Genomic DNA, 21,490 nt, shown 5'->3' on the forward strand with positions numbered 1-21,490 from the left:
ATATACATTCTTGTTACTTCATCATTCCTTTCACTTACATATTCCATCTAATTATTTTTTAAACTTCTCTAAATAATATATAATTTTGTATAAAAAAAATAATCTCATATTTTTAACTTACAAGAATTCTTGAAACAAAAAGAACGATAAAACATATATATCTTAAAATAGCGTATCTCAACTACAATCACTAAGACGTAACTTGGAAATTTTTTATAAACCATGCACGAATAGTCAGCAGAGTAATAACAATGGCTATTAGAGATTATAAAAACATAAAAGAGTAAGTACAACGCATATAAAGGTGGGTCCACTAGTTTTTAAAACACAATTACTGCCTTAAATTAACTTCAAAATCCCGTCATATGACGAACAAAACAACAAAGCGAAAATTAACTCAACCAGTCGACCACGCCGACTGTTTCCTGGCTGAGGGGTTCGTAGCAAGGGAAGCTTTATAACAACAGCTTTCCGGATTCGAATCTGTATCCTGCCGGAAATAAAAAGACACCTACGAATTGCCTTCCGTAACGTAAAAGAAAGAAAAAACATCTTTTACACTTAATCAGTATATTACTTTCAATCTGCAGACTCCAAACACTCTGCAGGTATTAGTCTAGCCATAAAACGTATTCATACATTCTGAATCTGTCAGGTGCGTGAGAGTCGAAACCTTCTTATACAGAAAATTTTGTGTCTCACCAGATAACCTGCAAAAGAAAAATATAGGAAGTTTCACCTTTCCGATACGAAGACAATAGAAATCGTAAAGGGGGCTTATACCACAAAATAGCACAGCCATCTTTTGGAATTTTCATTCTAGGGTTTGAGCGGACTTGTATCAAATCAATCCGAGCCAAGCAGCCATCTGTGACGGATTATAAATACAGGGAATGTGACTATCATCTGAGCGTAGGAAATCTGTGGTGACAGTATAGTAGAGCGCTTCCCTTTCTCTGGCAGCTTTGTCTCCTTGAAGATTCTTCTTCGGCTGTGCTGTAGCGTTTTCCGGAGGTGTCATATTCGAATCCTGCGGCGGCCATGGTTTCCCCAGCAGTGTCCCGCGTGAGAGGTATTCCCTCGCCATAAAACAGGCCAGCCGCCTGTTAACCCATTTGGCTCGCGAGGGCGGCGAACTGGACAGGGATATTTTGTGTGCATTGGAGGCGACAGCAAGCGGATCGAACCCTGGCGATGGTGATCGGCTTGTCCTGGCAGATCTGTTCTCCTGGGAAAAGGTGGAGATTGAACTGTCATTATAGATAAGATGCCGTGTGTCTTTGTGGAGCCTCATCTTCTTGATCGGTATGCTTCTTTGCCTTCCGTCTTCTACAAAGGGTTTTCGTATTCTACAATCTGACAATTCCTTTTGCTGGTGTCGCGGCCGAGGCGGAGTTCGGTGCATGTATTTCTCCATGGGCAGATCTCAGACTGAAATCAAAGGTCCTGGAGATTTAAACACAAGATGTTGCAAATTACCAGATCTAATTCCATAAAAGTGGGGAAATGGGTTTTCTTTACTATGCTTCTTCTCCAAACTCCTGATTGCAATCCAATGTTGCTTATTTCTTAAAAAATGTTTTCCAGACCTGTCCTGTACTTATTGCCTTCTGGCTTTCGATCGAGACAGAGCGAAAAGGCAGAAAAGCCCCCCCCCAACCATATGACCCAACCGCTCTGTTCCCCCCTTTTTAACATAACCCTGACTGCCCCTGCTTAAGCTACGCAACCGCACACACCGCGAAAGTATATAGACAGAAACACGCATATATATTTTCTTTTTGTCCGCTTCTCCCATGCCATATCATTAAAGGCTTTGACGAATGATGAGCAAACACAACAACAGCGAATGTCACTGGACTTTGCCACGTGGTCATCTGCTTTTTAACTGGAACTTATGCTAACAGCTGTAGGGAGCATGAAGGAATTGATTGTTCTCTAAGATAACATGTTTACATTGTCTGGATCATTCTTTTAAAGAAATAAAATTGTAAAGCAAAAGCTTTTGGTTATTGTGTTAGATTAAATTAAATAATAATAGAATTTTCAAGTTAATAATATTGTGAAGAAAATATTTATTTTTAAAAATAATATCGTTGAATAAATTTGTTGACAAATTTAAATTTATTTTTTGAGTTTGAAATTAGTTTCTCTTTGTTTATAGTGTAAGTCTATTTCACTATGACAACAATATATTAATACTGTACAAGATTAAGTGTAATAGTCTATTTCACTATTATATGTGAAGAAAATATTTATTTTAAAAAAATAATATTGTTGACTAAATTTGTTGACAAATTTAAATTTATTTTTTGAGTTTGAAATTGGTTTCTCTTTGTTTATAGTGTAATAGTCTATTTCACTATTAGAAAAATATATTAATACTGTACAAGATTAAATTGTATTCATAGATCTAGATCGAGTACGCATGTATGGATTTGATTTGTATCCTAGAGATCTAGTTTAGGGTAATGCACACTCATAATCATAATGCACAATTAGTCTCCTTTTATGTACTCCTATCATAATGTTCTTAACATGGTCTTTCTTAAATGGAAGTGGTTTATAATGACTTCCACATACGAAAGGATTACTCAAATGAAAATGAATGAATGCCTTTAAAACACAACTAAATAGCAATAATCATAAAAACTTTTACCATGTTTGTTCAAGGTGGAAGGAGAAGTTGGGAGCTAGCCAAAATTAGCATTAGAATTGTTTTCAAATTTTGGGGGTTAGATTTGTAAGTTTTTGATTGGAGGTTTTTTTATTTTTTTTCACATTTCAATCCTTTTAAGTGGATTCATAGTTGATTTGAAGCTATTACTTCTCCACTGATGCATTGTAGCTATTATATAGCTATTATATAGAATTTCCCTAATTGAACTTGCACATCTCTTTGACCTACCCATTACACACCAAGGTGAGATTGCTAGTTACATATATTTATGAACAATATGGATGTATTAATCTTGTAATACAAATACTATAAAATGAAAAAATAATAATAAAATATTTTTAATAAAATAATAATATTTTTTGCTATTAAATAAAAAAATAAATGCCTTTAACATAGAAAGATTAATATACTTCAACAATTTTATCCATCACTGAAAATCATTTTTTAAAAACACTAAATTGTTCTCAAACATTTCCATGATGTAATGCCCCAAGATTTCACACGTGACACGAATTAACATTGGATGATTTAAAAACACTTAATTGTTCTCAAACATTTCCATGATGTAATGCCCCAAGATTTCACACATGGCACTAATTAACATTGGATGATTTTTTTTTCGTTGTAGGTGACATTTCCTTTACAATGTGACATGTCATTGTTAATTTTTTTGCATAGAAAACATCATTTTTGAAAAGGCCTACCAATTAACCTCATGTACAACACAAATATATGTAGCTATATTATATCAAAATTTTCTTAATTGAACTTACACATCTCTTTGTCCTACCCATTACACAGCAAAGTGAGATTGTTAGTTACATTTATTTATGAACAATATACATGTATTAATCTTGTAATACAAATACTATAAAATGAAAAAAAAAATTAAATAATAATCTTTTTTGCTATAAAATTAATAAAATAAATATCTTTAACATAGAAAAAAAATTACTATTTTAATATTGATGTCAATCATATAATTCAAAAATTAGTATTTAACAATAAATTTAATATTTTCAAAATTAAACATTTTAATAAAAAAAAACATATTTTAAATTTAGTATTTCATTTTTAAAATTAAAATAAAACAATTTTTAAATGATTTTTTGAGTTTTTAAAATGATGGCATTTAATATATTTATATTAAAATTTCCGACTTTAATTTAATTTCTATATATTCAGTTTTTTTCAAAAGAAAAAAAATTTATTTAATTTAATTTTTTTTTACTAACATTGGTGCTTAACTACTTTATTTTCATTGCCATGAAAGAATAAAAGGTATCATTGAATAATATCCACAATGATGATTATGATTGGTGAAATCGTTGATTATAATTGGTTTGTGCATGTTTTATTGATTAATATTAATTAATAATTTCAACTAAAATATCAATATAGATGACAGCTAATAATTTCAAACTACATCAAATTTGAAAATAAGAACATTTGAATTTTATTTTTACAACACAATCAAAATAAAACATACCATAATATTGAAATATTGTCAACTTATCACCTAAGACTGCTACATTTAATACAACTTAAATAGGATACCAGGCAAAAACCAGATATCAAATCTCCAAGTTCTTAAAGATAGTTGGTAAGAAACCCAAGTCCCATGCCATAAAACTATATAAAAATTAACTTCCACATCTACTCAAAGGCCCATTCATTTTCACGCCTGACTTCTTCCTCCTCTTCAGGAGTGTAGTCATTTTTTATGTTAAATATCTTTCGGATCTCTTCTGGTGTTTTTCCCTTAATCATGTCAGCTACAGTTTGGCACGTTAAGTCCAGAAGATTCTTTGTATTCAGATAGTTGGCTCCCTGCTCACAGCAAATAAATATACATAACAAGTCATTATTTGCAATTTATACATATAGAGAAAATAAAGTTTACTTAAGCATATCAATAAATATATAATGCAAATGATTTAACAATTAAATCTATCATCTACAAGCAAACACACACATCCTCAATGACAGAAAGGGGGGAACGGTGCAACTCCCTCACAGTAATGCAAGAGAGACAGAGGCATTTTCCAGATCCTGCTCTCTCTTTCAATGTTTGCACCGCATGAATAGAGGAAATCAGAACTAAGACTTTATAGATGGCACTACAGATATCCTTCTAAAACATGCATTGTATGAAATGCTTGTTTTATTCAGAAAAGTATCCGCTACGCTACCATTTTTCCAAATTTCCAAAAACAGCTTCAAATTTTTTGGACAAACTTAAACAAAAGCTTCAAATTTTCTGGACAAAGAATTGTTTTACATTTTCTATACAAACTTAAACAAATAGCTTCAAATTTTCTGAACAAGCTTAAACAAATAGCTTAAAATTTTCTGGATAAACGTAAACGTCTAATTTTCGAAAATCATCCAGATAGGTCGTTCAAAGGAACTACAATATGAAACCTAAAAAACTAAAACAGGATACACAAAATATGAAGCCTAGAAAACAAAACCAGGCGAAACAGAAATATATATGCATACAAAACAAAATTGCGCAAAAATTCGTCCCGCAAATCCTACCATTAAAGACATTCCAAAGCCACATAAAATCGGTAAGCGAAATTGCTTCAATTTGTCCCAAAACTCAAAAATCGGTTAACCAGAACCATAGCAATCCGTGTGCTTTAAAGCCAAAATATGTATAATATTTCTGGAAAACCTTAATCTCAAAACTCAAATTTTACAACATCAGAAGGTTCAATTTTCTTTCTGAAACCCTAAGTAATACATTAAAAACAACATCTAAACACGCTAATAAAGGGGAGCTGAAAATCATACATACCAGTATAAGATCAAAAAGGGTAGCTTGATCCACCTTCACGAACTCCTGATCCCACTTCTTCACATCCTCCTCCGAAATAGCACTCTTTTCTTCGCTGGTCTTGGCGGCATCCAAATGAAAATTACAATATTCAATAACTTTGACCAAGATGTTACTACTTAAATTCAAGGGCACGGGGTTCTCCCTGCCCGTATCCTCAATCATATTCTTGATCGTTTCAGATTCAAATGCGACGGCCTCATCAACCTCGAACATTTCATCGTCTGAGCTCTTCAATTTCACTTTACATTCCTTCGCCATGGATGTTTTAGGGATTGAAAACAGAAATCCTGCTGAGGGAAAGCAAACGAAAATCCAAGAAAGAGAAATAACAAATCTCTAACTCACTTTGTAATAATATGCAATAACTGGCTAACCCCTGTATTTTTTTATATGGATAAAAATAGCCCTGTGAGTTATTTGTGGCGAATTTTATATTTTTGGCGCTTCAGCTTTTTGCTTAACACTAACCCGGGTGGTGATTTGTTTTTCTTGTTTTATTATTGGTGGCTATTTTTAAAATTTCAAAATCCGTCGGCCGTTTTTATCGTTCTAATAGTAACTAAAAATATAGCTATATTACATTTATTTATTTTTAGCTTCAATGTTTTTTAATTAAAATTCATGATTTACCCTTTGGATTATTAGATACGATTCATGATTAAAATAGAAGAGAATTGACTTTAAAATTATTATATTTATGTCTATATTTAGTCAGTTTAAATGAATTATATTAATATGATACATTCAATATCTTAGCTTTAATTTGATAGTTATTTACAAGGTCAAAGAATTAATATTTAAGCATAAATCTAAATGTAACATATAAATATATAATTTTCTAGTTAATGTGGTTTCTAGTTTAGATTGTGCTACAATTTTTGGCATCAACATTTAGATGATGGTTCACACACAATGTGATCCAAAATAATCTAACTCAAATAATTAAATTGCACCTCTCATGTGCAAAAATTAAATGTATATTGAAAAAAAGCAATTACTATTTAATTATTATAATGTATAGGAAATATATATTTTCTATTTTTAATGATTTTGGACTAATGATAGTAAATTTAAAATTTAATTATAAAAATACTCAAATTTTACAAAATACAATAAAACAAATTATATTAAGAAAACAAAAAAACTATAGATATAATAAAATTTTAATGTTCTTATATTTAGTAAATATAATTTTAAGATACCTATACTATTCATTTAATAATATGAGTTCTTTTAAATAAAAATATGACTTAATCATATGTATCTATAATAATTTGTATATTTTTATAGCATATTAACTCTCTAAAATATTTTTGATAAAATAATTTTTAATAATAATTAGTAAGCTCATGACTAAATATTTGTTAATGGACTAATCACAAATGGATCACCTCACACTATATCATTAAATATTTTTAATGTATGTGAAGGGTTTATGAAAGCATTTTTCCTCTTTCAAACCTCTATTTCTTTTTTTTATCAGTGAAAATAGTATATATTTTATTAATATAAAAAAAAATATTACATACATTAGAAGATATCAAAATGACCTTCATTCCATCCATTCACAAAATTACCTTACATCCCTCACCTGGCATAATTTCACATCCCTCACCCCATTCTAAATGGATGCGTATATTCTGGTTCCAAAAAGACAGTATGAATTGACTAACACGCGTGTTAGTTGGGCGTTTTACACCATCAATTTTGCAGTTAACGGTTGCGATTGACTAACCTGTCACTAACACGTTGTACGACAGGTCTGTTTTTGAGCTAGAATAGCTGTTGCCATTCTAAATCATCAAATCGCTCCCAAAAACATATTCGCATTCAATGACATCGCCCACTTCGATAGAGTGTCTTCCACATCATTACCCACACGATACACATGCGAGATTTTAACAAGATAATGAGCTACAAAGCCCACTCCATAGGGACCTAGAGTCCCCTTTGAGGACCTATCAATGTTGACCTCTTTACTCACTAATGAAATTGGATTAGCCCAATTAAGCTCATTAGCCAAATTTTAAACCTCTATTTTACTATACAGGAAAATATTTAATTTGAATCTAATCTAATCAATGAACTGCAACAAATTAAAAATGCTAAGTATGTGGATATTATCTGATAGGAGAAATTTGGTGGTAATAGTAGAGTAGATCACTCCTTTTCTTTGGTATCTTCATCTGCTCAGAGCTTCTTCTTCAGCTAAGCCATGGTGTTTTCCTAAGTTGTTGTGTTCCAAAGCAGGGGCTACCGTGATTTCCATAGCAATGTCCTGCAAGAAAGGTATTCCCTCACTAGAAAGAAAGCCAACCATCCATTCATCACTTTACCTTGCATAGGAAGTAGATTGGGTGAGGAGATGTTGTTTGCGATAAAGGGACCTATGAGGGGATCAAACCCCAATGTTGCAGATCAACTTATCTAGAAATATTTGTGCATATGAGATAGTGTGGAGTTTGATATGTCATTATCACTAATAATATGCCTCATCTTCTTTGATGTAGTGCTTCTTCACCTATCTTCTTAAGCAAAGTATTTTGGTCTTGTATAGTTTGCTAATTCCTTTTAGCACTATAGTCATTGAGGCAGGGAACAATTCATATATTTGTTTGTGTGCCACTTAACTGCTTTTGGTGCTCTTGCTGCTAAGGGCAGTGAATTGTATGGGGGCATTTTGTGTACTTTGGAGGCAACCATGAGGGGAACAAACCTAGCCAATAGAAATCAACTTGTCCTAGCATATATGTGGCCATATGGAAAAGGTGGAGTTAGAATTGTCATTACTTATAATATGTCGTGTGTTTTTGTGTGGTCTCATCTTTCATAAATAGGGAAGAGCTGAAGTTTTGACTATTGTTATTGATAAGATGTGTATTTTTGTGTGACCTCATCTTCTTGAATGTTGTGTTACTTTTCCATTCATCTTACACAAAGAATTTTTTATTTTTTTCTTTTATAGAAGATTTTTCATCCTCAAATTTGTTTTAGCTACTTAAAACAAATTTGTTTGGGGCACGATCCCAACCTTATCCAATTTTTTATGTCCGAGCCTTGCACTCAATTAGAATTGATCCTTGGTGGGTTCATTAAGAGACTTACAACTTCTCCAACTCACCAAGGATCCATTAACCCACAAAATATTTTCATATTCTATAATCTACAAAATCCTTTCACTACTATTTCTAGTGAGGCCTAGGCATGTCCATGTATTTTTCCATGGTTAAAATTGAGAGTTTTCGTCTTTCTCCAAAATGCTATTTGTTTCTAAAAAATGGAATTTATTGCCTAGATTTCAATAAAGATAGGATAATTTGAGAGCTCTAAATGAAAGAAAACCCTCCTCCCAAAAATCACAACTACCAAGCATGCCTCTTTAATATGATCCCCCTTCAATCCACTCTCATTACTTAAGTTTTATAACCCCACAACTCGTATTCATATATATCCACCACCAGAATATGTATGTTTAGAGAATTACATATCTTAGGGTTGATTTGGATTAATTAATTTAATCTATTTCATTAAGTAGAAAATGTTATATGTTGGTTTCATAATAAAATGCAATACTTATAAAAAATTATTAAACAAATTATGATAATTTAATAATCATCGAATGAATTATTTAAGTAAAAATTTAAAAAATTATGATGTCTTGGGATAAAAAGTAGGATGTGGCAGTTAGTTATTATTGATATGTGGTGACTGATCATGCAAAGTATTGTACATGCATTATGTATCCTCATCATTTTTTTGTTTCTTGAAAAACAAACATTGAAAAAAAACCCTAAAGATAGCCGACTTTGTATGTTGCCCTAAAAATTGCATGTTATAAGTGGTTGTAATGTAAAAAGGCATTGTAATGGTGTTTTACCGATTTAATGGATAATAAGAAAATATTGGATGACTATGTTCTATGGATGTAGCCCACCTTGGGTGAACCATGTTAAATCTTTGTGTTATCTATGTTATGTATTTTTCTTCATCTTTTTTATTTTTGATAAAGATAAACAAGTTTTACAGGGACCTGACACCCAAAGTTTTAAAGACCAAGGCCAACAACCAAAAAGACATTAAACATAAGCGAAACAGGGGATAAACCCCACAAAGAGCCAACACCACAAAAAAAAAAAAAGTCTCCAAAATAGAAAGGAAAATTCCCTCAACTGAGTGAGTGCACCAAATTTGTTTTCTTTTGAATAATATTCTTGTTGATTTCTCCAGATCCTCCATGATGAATCTGGAGGTGCCCTGGTTCTGGCTTTGGCTCCTCGTACTAGAATAGGGACCCAAACTATTCTTCCCTCTAGCAGCACTCTAGCCAATGTCTGAAGCATTCTTTTTATGTTTTTCCCCCAAGGGAGGATCGCTCGATATGGGTCTGTCTCTATAGTCAGTCATCATGGCATTGATTTTCACCAGAACTTCAACACTATTATTCATGTCCTCCCTGCTAGTATCCACCAGATTATTCAGGTTGTCTTTGATTTCAGTCACATACTCTTCCAGCTTATCAATTCTGTGCTCGTGGAAGATCTTCATAGTTTTAACATCTTGAGATATCTTTAGAATCATGCTCATGATCTTTTTAGTTTTACTAGGCCTAGGGGACTCCGTGAAAGTTTCAATAATTCCCTTATTCTTATCTTTCAGGGTTCCCATTTCCTTATCCACCCACTTCCAGCAGTTCTCTTGGCCCCGACTGACCTCCAAAATAAGGTTTTCCAACACCTCCCCCTTTTTATCACCTTCATTCTCCTTATTCACCGTCCCTAGTTTCTCGTTATCCGCATTGATGTGGATGTCCAACCTAATCTCAAGGTCCTTGTCTTTGGACCCACTTGACTTGGTCAATTTTTTTTTCTTCATCTTTTTTGTTTGTATCTGCATATAGTTGTTAGTTTGTATTTTCTCTAAATTTTCCTAAACCCTAACAATTGGTATCAGACCTATGTATTTCTATAAATTGGCTCTGTTAAGTGGGAGTAATGGAAGAAACCAAATTCAAGGTCAAGAAGTTCAATGGCCAAAATTATCAATTATGGAAAATTTAAATGGAGGATTACCTATATCAAAAGGATCTATGACAACTATTGGAAGGAAAGACAAAGAAACCGACCACGATGTCAAATGAAGATTGGGATATTCTAGATAGAAATGCATTGGGAACCATTTGTTTATGCCTTTCACTATCTGTAGCATTCAATATATCAAAAGCAACAAGGACAACAAAATTGATGTCGATATTGCCTAAACTATATGAGAAACCCTCGACTTTGAATAAGGTATTTCTTATGAAGAATTTGTTTAATATTAAAATGAGTGAAGGAGGACTTGTAGCAGATCAAATAAATGAATTTAACACAATTACTAGCCAATTGACTTTTGTAAAATATAACTTTGATGAAGAGGTTAGGGCTCTCTTAATTTTATGTTATTTGCCAAAAAGATGGAATAGCTTGATTATGGCTATAAGTAACTCTGTCTCTGGTACAAACACTTAGAAATTTGATGATGCTGTTGGTGTTATCCTAGGAAAGAAAATGCAACGCAAAAAACATAGGTGAGACTTCAACATCATCAAGTACTCTATTGAATATAGAGAACAGGGGAAGAAAAAAGGAAAGAGGAAAAAGCCTTGGGTGTGAGAAGTCACAAGGGAAGTCAAAGCAAGGACGCTCTCAATCCAGAGGAAGAAAGGATTGCTGGTATTGCAAAAAGCTAGGACATTTAAAGAAATATTGTTGGTTTCAAAAAAACAAACAAGGAGACAGAAGGGTAAAAGCACAAAGTTGTGTAACACTTTTCTATAGGAAATGGCCAATGTTGATTAAATTTTTTAAATTGAATTAATAGAAAGTGAAATATATGTTTTGAATTTTAAAATGATGAAAACTAATAAAATGTATATTTTTTTTGTGTATTTTATGTTTATAAATTGTTTAAAATTTTTTAAAATTATTTGAATATACTTCCTTATAAAGTAAACACTATAATTTAGTTGCTGATAAAATGTTGAAATTGAAGTTACACGAGGCATCACACTTTATATAGTTAATTTTACCTTTTTTTCTTCAATTTTTTTGTGTATATTGATAACTTGAAACATTAGTGCGAAAATATATTTTTAACTATTTTTTATGTGTATATATTTTTCAATAAATTTGAAAAGTCATGTGTACTGAAATATAAATCTTTCCATTTAGCATCACATTTTTGCTTGATTATTTATCCAAATTAGAAAATAATTATATCATCTTGACATAGACTCTTTTATCTAGAGCATTTGTTTATTTATAAGAGTAGGAGTTGTTGAAACATTGATTTTTTCAAAAAATAAATAAATAAAATTTTAATTAGACCTAAAGTGGTATAAAATATACATTTAGTAGACAATTCCAATTGGAAAATTTGTGTCCCATATATAAGATAGCTATAATTAATCTCTATCGACCATATGTTTGACTAAAATTAATTTTTAGTTAGAATTACTTAAATTCACTTGTGTTGATAAGTTGGCCTAAAACGTGACACAACTTTGTGTTGTTACCTAGAACTGAAGATAATTGTAAGGAAGCTAATGTTCCAAGTAATACTTTACAAGATGTCTTGATTCTCTGTTTAAATAATGTTAATGATACTTGGGTAATATATCCAGGGGCTTCATTTCATGCCACACCCCATAGAAAATATTTTCTAAATTATGTTCAAGGTGATTTTGGATAGGTATACTTGGGTGATGATAAGCCTTGTAAAATTATTGAAAAAGGAAAAATAAAAATCAAGTTGCAGAATGGAAATGACTAGTTGCTGAAGGAGGTAAGGCATGTCCCTAATTTAAGAAGAAATTTAATTTCAATAGGACAACTTGGTAGTGAAGGCTGCACGATTACATTAATAGATAATATTTGGAAGGTAACTAAAGGTGCATTAGTAGTAGCTAAAGGTGCAAAGGTAGGCACATTGTGTTTGTGTACTGGTAATACTTATTCTACCTTAGTTGCTACATAAAAAGTTGTTATAGGGAATGCTACTTTAGATGTTGCAAAGATAGATTCAAAATTGTGGCACCATAGACTTTGGCACATGATTGAGAAAGGGATGAAAATCCTTCACTCTAAATTTTTTTTACTAGGATTGAAGTAGATTAATTTAGAGCTATGTGAAAAATATGTTTATGGGAAACAAAAAAGAGTCATATTTCTCAAGGTTGGGAAAGAGAAGAAGAGTGAGAAATTAGAGCTTGTGCATCTAGATGTATGGGGACCGGCCCAGGTATCATCTCTCTTGGTGGATCTTGTTATTATGTTATTTTTTTTAATGATGCAACCAAAATGACATGGATATATTTCCTAAAACATAAATCAAATGTTTTTTAAACTTTTAAGAAATGTAAAGCTTTGGTTGAGAATGAGACAAGAAAAAAGTTATAGTGTTTCGGATTCGATAATGGAGATGAGTACTATAGCAAAGAATTTGAAGATTATGGTTCTTTCAATGGAATCCGAAGGTAGAAGATGGTTCCAAGAACGCGACAAGAAAATGATGTGTTTGACAGAATGAATAGGACCACCGTGGAGCATGCAAGGAGCATGAGATTGCATGTTGGACTGCCCCTACATTTTTAGGAAGATTCTATACATACTGTTATTTATTTGATAAACAACGGACCATCAAATCCTTTGGATGGTGGCATTTTAGAGGAGGCATGGTTTGGTAAAAGGGTAAACTATTATTTTCTGAAAACCTTTGGTTGTGAATCTTTTGTCTATGTTGATAAAGAAAATAGAACCAAGCTTGATGTAAATCTAAAAAAATATACCTTCATTGGATATGGAATGTATGACTTTGGTTATCGGCTATGGGATTTTGAAAATCGGAAAATAATTAGAAGTAGAGATGTTATATTCAATGAAAAGGTTGTGTATCAAGAACAGGTGCAAGAAAATAAGCATGAATAGGCCAGAAAGGAATATGAGGTGCTAGATGAGATTCCTGAAAATAAAATGCCATTGGTACCTAATGATCAACAAAAACAAAATATCCCTTAAACTCCTACAAGTATTAGACATTCAACAATGTTAAGTAGACCTCCTAAAAGATTTTCTCCTTCTTTGTATTCTATTTTATTAACTCACTCTAGTGAACCAGAAGGATATGAAGAAGCAATGCAGGTGGATGCCAAACAACAATGATAGCTAGGCATGAAAAAGAAAATGGATTCCTTGATGAAGAATCAAACTTGGGACTTAGTCCCATTACCTGCAAGAAAAAGATTCTTGCCGAATAAATGGGTTTATAAGCTAAAAGAGGAGGATGAAGGACATAAAAGATATAAGGGTAGAGTTGTGGTAAAAGGTTTCGCATAGAAAAAATGGTATAGATTTTGATGAAATATTTTCTTCATTTGTAGAAATGATTTCAATTAGAACTATTCTAACTCTTGTGGCTGTAGAAGACTTGCATCTTGAACAACTAGATGTTAAAACAACTTTTCTCCATGGTGATTTTGAGGAGCAAATCTGCATGCAGCAACCACAGGGATATGAGGTCAAAGGTAAGGAGGAAATAGTGTGCAGGTTGAAGATGACTTTGTATGGCCTAAAGAAAACACCCCGATAATGGTATTTTAAATTTGATAGCTTCATGGATAAACAAGGTTACCATAGATGTCATTCTGATAATTGTGTTTATTTTAAAAGATTGGATAATGGCAGTTATATTATCATGTTACTTTAGGTTCATGACATGCTTGTTGTTGGGTCTAACACGTAGCATATAAATAAAATTAAATAGAAATCAACAAGGTCATTTCTATGAAAGATTCAAATGTAGCTAAGCAAATCCTTAGTATGAGGATTTCATGTGACGGAACAATAGAACATTGACTTTGTCCCAAAGTGAGTATATACAGAAGGTGCTGAAAAGATTTAACATGCAAAATGTAAAAGCGGTTGGTATACTTTTGGCTAGTCATTTCAAATTGACTAAAGAGATTTGTCCAAAGACACATGAAGAGGTAAATAAAATGCCTAACATCCCATATTCATCAATTGTTGGCAGTTTGATGCATGCAATGGTATGCAGACAACTAGATATTGCACATGCAATAGGAGTTGTGAGTACGTGTATGAACAATTCAAGAATGGAACATTCGGATGCTATCAAATGGATTCTCAAATATTTGAGAGGTACTACTACCAAGGCATTATGCTTCAAAGGATCAAATGCTTCTCTACGAGAATATGTTGACTTTGATCTGATAGGTGATATTGATACAAGAAAGAGTAATACACGATATATTTTTACTATAGGGGAAACTGTAATTAGTTGGATTTCTAGATTGCAAAAGGTTATTGCACTTTCAACCACTGAAGTTGAGTATGTGGCTACTACTAAAGCTAGCAAGGAGATGATTTGGTTGCAATGTTTTATGGAGGAATTGGGCCAGATGTAGGAGGATAGCCCATTGTATACTAATAGCCAAAGTACCATTCATCTTGTAAATAATTCTACTCTTCATTCGAGGAAAAAACACATTCAGCTCAGGTACTACTTCATATGGTATGTTTTGGAAGATGGCCAGTTATGGCTTGAGATGATTCACATAAGTGACAATCCTACAATTATATTCACAAATTCAATCCTATGGGAGAAGTTGATTTCCTCATTAGTTTTTGTTGGCCTTCTTGACTGAAAATCATAGAATTAAGGAACAATTGAGCTTAGTATTTTTATCCAATGGGACTTGCAATTGGAGCAATGTTGTCCAAGATCAGTCTCCAAGTGGATGATTATTTGGTGTGGACCCTGATCAATCTCCAAGTGGGAGATTTATGATACATGCTGACTGATAATGCAAAGTACCGTACACTCATTATGTATCCCCCCGGAGGAAAAAAAATTGCCATATTTTTTGGTTGAAAAACCGACATTGAAAAAAAACCTAAAAATAGCCAACTTTGTATGCTGCCCTAAAAATCGCATGTTATAACCAACTGGAATGTAAAAAAGCATTTTAATGGTGTTTTACTGATTAGCTAGATAATAACAAAAGATTGGATGGCTGTGTTCTATGGATGTAGCCCATCTTGGTTGGACCACATTAAATCTTTGTGTTATGCATTTTCCTTCACCTTTTTTGTTTGTATCTACGTATAATTGTTAATTTATGTTTTCTCTGGATTTGCCTAAACCCTAGCAGTTATTAATCCTTAATCAAAATATCTTTTTAAATTATGTACATTGCAATCAAGGAAATGTATTTTGGTAATTTATCCATGGTTTTCCATTCTTCTTCTATGATTTCCTTTCCCTTCTCTTGAAATCACCTACCTTGGCATGCTTAGTAGAACCCTCTATAGTGCACTCAATCCTCATCTTCTCTACAATTTCCATTCTTCTATAATGTCTTTCTTATTTGTCAATAATTTGTCTTTTATCTTCTGTCTTCACTATTTGGGCTAGCCATGTTCACTTTTTTTGGTAATTCAGTTTCCTCTATAATTTCTCTTTTCTTTTTCTTCTTTTTCCATGGGTGTGTTTAGTTTGGGATTACATTACACTTTTATTATTTTCTATGGTCATTATTTGACAACTTTTCTTATTGGTCATAGTTTTGCAAGGATTCGTTTAAGAATTCCTCCCCCTTTCCATTCTCCACCCCCTTATTACGCAACCACCTCTTGTAGGATATTTTCCAAGAGGATAGTGCCTTATATTATCATATTATTTTCATCCTTCTTTCTCTTTTACATCTGATTTAAAATTTTAATATTTGAAGGATTTCCTACTATCCTTTATAAAACATAACCAAGGTCCTGATGTGAGCAATAAATCTAGGGAACAAATATCAGATTTTTGATCCCCAAGCACTTTCTGAGTGTTGTAGCTTATAACTTAGACTTAGTCATACAAGAGAAGCAATAATTAGATCCAAGAAAAAGACCAACTAGTTAATTGAACATAAAGAGCATCATATAACATATCATCTATAGAATTTTGGAGTATCTTTGTATTACTAATATCATCTATAGAATTTTGGGGTCTTTGTAGTTACCTCATATATCCTCTACACATCTCATATTTTGTCATCTACGTAATTTGATCTACATATATCTAAGGAATAGATTTGACCCATTTATCCCATCCGTATCCTAGATGGTATCTTTAGAATCTCATGCTTTGAGATATCCTTGCAACAAAATGTGGTAGGATTTTTTTGACTGTATTTGAACTATTATACTTTCTTGCCAAAATCTCCTTTCTCTTCTCCTTGCATCTTGCATTATTTATTTATTTCTAGATATCTTATCCTCATATAATCTTTATTATCTTTCTCTCTCTTCCTTTACCTATTTTGCATTCTTTATCTTTCACCTCTACTTTTCCCTAATTATACATATCTATATATCTCTCCTACTTTATATCCTTAACTCTCCCTCTCTCCTCCTCTCTCTTCTCTCTACGTATATCTCTTAGTGTCTCTCCTCCTATCTTTCTCTAATTATAAATGTGCGTGCATGCACCCCCCCCGCCACATAGATACAGGAAAACTACTACCATGGGGGTGGCTCCCTTTCATTAAAACCAAAATCAATTACAAAGAGTATGCTAAAAAAATCGGAAAGCTTCCATTAATTCCTGAAGCCATTCGAATTGTGCAAGAAACATAAATATTTCTGATCCTTAACCAGATATGCATATGTCTCCATACATGTGAAGAAAGATCCCATATATAATGCTTTCACTTTCTCGCCCAAACATTACTTAAAATAAACTTTGTGAAGAGCTGTCATTTCTCAATATAACTTTGAGACCATCCCATACCTCCTCTCTGTCTGTAATCTATTTGTTTGTCAGGTCAAGCACCACCTTGGAAAGAAAATCCGTGGCCTGATTTGCTTTGTGGTAGATGTGTGTTAGTGTGTAATTCATGTGACTTAGATCCTCAAATATAGCCAAAATCCAGGAATCATATTTCCAATTCTTCTGCATATTAGAAGTGATGGCGTTTATCACAAGCAATGGGTCTCCTTCGATATCATTTTTTTTCAGATTTTTCCCTCTGCACCATTTCACCCCTTCATACAATGCCCTAAATTTTGCTTCATTGTTTGTCCCGTCCGTGGGCTTGATCGCCCCTAGAAAAAGGGATTTTCCATCACTATCTCTGATTATGAAACCATATCCAGAAACTCCAGGATTAGATCAAGATGCCGCATCAAAATTTAGCTTTAATCTGCCAATGGGGGGCAATTTCCACTTCATAGTGGTTCAATTGAATTTGTTTTTTATGGTATCACATTTTTGAATGATAAGATGATTCATTTCCTTGTCCATGCAATCATCCCAGGCCAAATAGAATTTGCACTTCTTATTTCTTACAATAATATTCTGATGCTCACTGATGCCTATTTCCATCTTCATGATCAGCACATCCACTGATGAATCAACACCGATGAAGATGTGAGAATTCCACTCTCTCCACAAATGCCACAAGACCATAGCTGGTACTGAGTAACACATACCACTCCAAATGGAACCATTTTTTGGAAGCAACCAACAACAAAAAATGGTCTTCTTTCAAATTGGGGAAAGGTCCTGACCACCCCAGTTCCACCTGCATCCTCTTCCACCACATATTCATAAAATGACACTGAACAAAAATATGGTCCATAGCTAATGTTGCGGCCTTATATAACGGGCATCTGAACAGACCCACAAATCCTAAGTTGTCCAATCGATCTCTAGTGAGAGCTTCTTCATTACTAACCACACGAAGGCATCGTCCTTTGGCAATATATTTTTATTTCAACACAGCTTAATTGGCAACTTAAATTTTTCTTTACCAATCTTGGAAAATAGATAACCAAATTTTGCTAAATAGTCCTATTTTTTAGCACACCACACAATCAAACCCTCTTTGTTACATAATATTACCTATCTTTTCTCAAGCTCTGCCATGACCCACACCCTGGAATTCTCCTCCACCATTTCATATTTTTTCCATTTATATCTTGATCCTTCAGTCTGCACCACAGGTTCAAGTTAAACACAGACCGAGGATCCATAAATCTTTTCTGTCACTTGACGAGCTTCCTATAAGCCCTCAATTGAAGATAGATTCTTGAAACCATTCCACGAGTCATTCCAGAAAAGTTCCTTCATGCCATTCCCTACCTTCCATGGTAATTGATTTTTGATAAACGGTCTACATTGGCACATTAAGTTCCAGATGGATGAACCTTTAGGAGGGTCTGCAACCAACAAAATTCTAGTTGGGTCTAGATTGTCTAGGTATTTATGTTGTAACAATTGGCACCATAGCGCCTTCGAGTGTTTATACATCTCTCATATTAGTTTAGCTCCCAACGTGCAATTTTGATGAAGGATATCTCGAATATCCTGACCCCTGTCCTCCTTGCCCTTGGTAACATCTTCCCATGTGACCAATGGGATGCTCTAATTATCATTGGCCCCTTTCCCATAAGAGTTATTTTTATTAAGAATTCAACTTTTTTGCCATATTTCTTGTTACTTCAATGTAGGACAACATATAGATCGAGATACAATTAATAAATGATTTCAACATGTTAATTATCCCGACCATTTTGAGCCATCAACCTTTCCAACACGTCATCTTCTTCTTACACTTATCTAACATCTCTTTCCACAGAGCCTCCCGTGTAGCCCCACAAAAGAGGGAAATACCTAAATATGTTGCAAGAGTTTTTTGGGTTTGGAATTTCAATATAGCTGCAATTCTTCTTTGTAAAGAATTGCTCGTGTTAAAGAAATATATTTTAGACTTCTTGTTTATGACCTGCCTTGACGCCAATGACTAAATGCTCAAAAAAAATTTAATGGCTAAAGCCTCATCAAACATCACTTTGCCCATAAAAAGTGTATCATCTACAAAGAACTGATGTGTCAAGGGTGCCATCTCATTTACTACCACAACCCCACTCCATCTACCTTCATTCAGGGTCATTGAGATCATATGACTTAAGGCATCTACCATAATGACAAATAGAAATAGAGATAACATATCTCCCTAGCATAAGCCATTCACCTTTTCGAAAAAACAATACGGGCAACCATTGATCAAGACCAAATATCTGACGGTGGAGATGCACACAAACACCCATTCAATCCATTTGGTGCAAAACTTGAGCTTCCCCATAACCTTTGTAAGGAAATACCATCTGACCTTATCATATACTTTACTTATATCTAGCTTCAATAACATATTCCTCATACCTTTCTTCTTAATGGAATGGAGAATTTCATGAGTGATAATTAGACCATCTCATGTGATGTTTCTCTCTGGAACAAAGCCACTTTGTTCTTGGGAGATAATGTTTGGTAAAATCCTTTTAAGATAACTAGCCATAACCTTGGAAACAATATTATAAATTGTATTACACAACAAAATAGGCATAAAATCAATAAAAGTTACACATTAATAACCTTTCCGGATAAGTGCGATGTTGGTATTTTTCATATCCTTGAGAATCCTCTATTTTTGTCTAGACCCCTTGATCACCTTCACAATGTCATTGTTCATGAAAGGTCAGCATTTCTAAAAAAAGAGTGTTGAAATCCCATCAGGTCTTAGAGACTTGTTAGGATTCATTTGAAAAAGTACCTCCTTTACTTCAATCTCAGTAACCTAGCCATATAGCATCAAAATGTCATCTCTTGACAACATGGGCAATATACAATCTAGGCATTCTAGATTAACCTATTCTGAACTATTGGAGCCTCCTAATTGATGCTCTAAGAAATCCACCCCAATTGTTTGGATTTATTCTGGGTTAGGAGCCCAACTATCCTCTAGCACCTTAATCTACTCGATCTTGTTCCAACTCTTCTTCATCTTGGTGGACTTATGAAAAAAGTTAGTGTTGTTGTCCCCCTCAAGGAGCCACATTTCCCCAGATTTTGATCTCTAGTAGCAGTCCTCCTAGACAAAAATTTCCACATATTTAGGTAGTAACTTCTTTTCATCCTCTTATTGTTTAGCCATCATTTCATTATTGATAATCGTTTTTCTTAAATTCTACATGGCAGCCTCAAGCTTTTCTTTTTCTACAAACATATTCTTGAAACTAGTTTTGTTCCATTCTTTCAATTTTTGCTTCATGAACTGTAATCACTCATTAAAAATAAAACTTTCAGTACCTAAGTAGATGTTCAATTCACTCCACCACTACTTGAGAAGATCCCGAATCTCAGAGCATCACATCCACATCTTCTCAAATAAAAATTGGCATATCTAGGGGACCACCACTTCCTCAATTACTAATTATACTAGAAAATGATTGGATATAAGCACTAGACAAATTCAAGGAGAAGACATTTCATATAGAGTAACCTAGTCATTAGACACAAAAAACTGATCTAGCTTCTCTAAAATATTTGTAAAGCTTGATCACATATTGTCCCAAGTATATGTACCATTTTATGGATTAATCTCTATCAATTCATTATTCTGAATGAAATTATTGAAGTCAATTTGTGATTGGTTGACCCAATTGAGACCTCCATATTTTTCCAAGTTGGATAGGATTGCATTGAAATCTCCCACCACTAAAAATTTCTCATTTCTTCTTGGCAATAGAGATGCTATGGTGTGCCATATTGAGCGCTTATCTTTTTCTTTAGTTGGAGGGTAAAAGTACAAAATTTTGTCTCACTTTTATTAAGGGAAAGGCTAACAACAACAAAACAGTTCAACTACTATGGTACAAAAGTGATATTTATATTTGGTATTTGAAGATGATGTAAACAAATAAAATGTGTAAAACTGGATGAAGTTTATGTCTATTATTTTTAAAAAAAAATTTGAACAAGAATTGATATGTTTTTTTATTTATTAAAGGCAATTTTTCAACTATTGAAAAATACTGCAAATCAAGGCTTTCACTTCCCACCACAAAACCATATGTAAATAATAT

General features: G+C 33.1%; 2 protein-coding genes across 2 annotated transcripts; both read right to left on the reverse strand.

The window, feature by feature from the left end:
- Positions 1-243: 243 nt before the first annotated feature.
- LOC131030099 (uncharacterized) lies at positions 244-1,913 on the reverse strand. Its single transcript, XM_057960781.2, has 2 exons — positions 889-1,913; positions 244-710 (listed from the first exon to the last, which is right to left on the reverse strand). The coding sequence occupies exons 1-2, from the start codon at positions 1,415-1,417 to the stop codon at positions 652-654; spliced, it is 588 nt and encodes a 195-aa protein (XP_057816764.2). The 5' UTR covers positions 1,418-1,913; the 3' UTR covers positions 244-651.
- Positions 1,914-4,153: 2,240 nt separating this feature from the next.
- LOC131030098 (SKP1-like protein 1B) lies at positions 4,154-5,851 on the reverse strand. The gene is made up of 2 exons (XM_057960780.2): positions 5,484-5,851; positions 4,154-4,510 (listed from the first exon to the last, which is right to left on the reverse strand). Exons 1-2 carry the CDS (start codon positions 5,781-5,783, stop codon positions 4,337-4,339), a joined length of 474 nt encoding a protein of 157 aa, XP_057816763.2. The 5' UTR covers positions 5,784-5,851; the 3' UTR covers positions 4,154-4,336.
- Positions 5,852-21,490: the final 15,639 nt, after the last annotated feature.

The sequence above is a fragment of the Cryptomeria japonica genome, chromosome 7, assembly GCF_030272615.1.
Source record: "Cryptomeria japonica chromosome 7, Sugi_1.0, whole genome shotgun sequence".
NCBI lineage: Eukaryota > Viridiplantae > Streptophyta > Pinopsida > Cupressales > Cupressaceae > Cryptomeria > Cryptomeria japonica.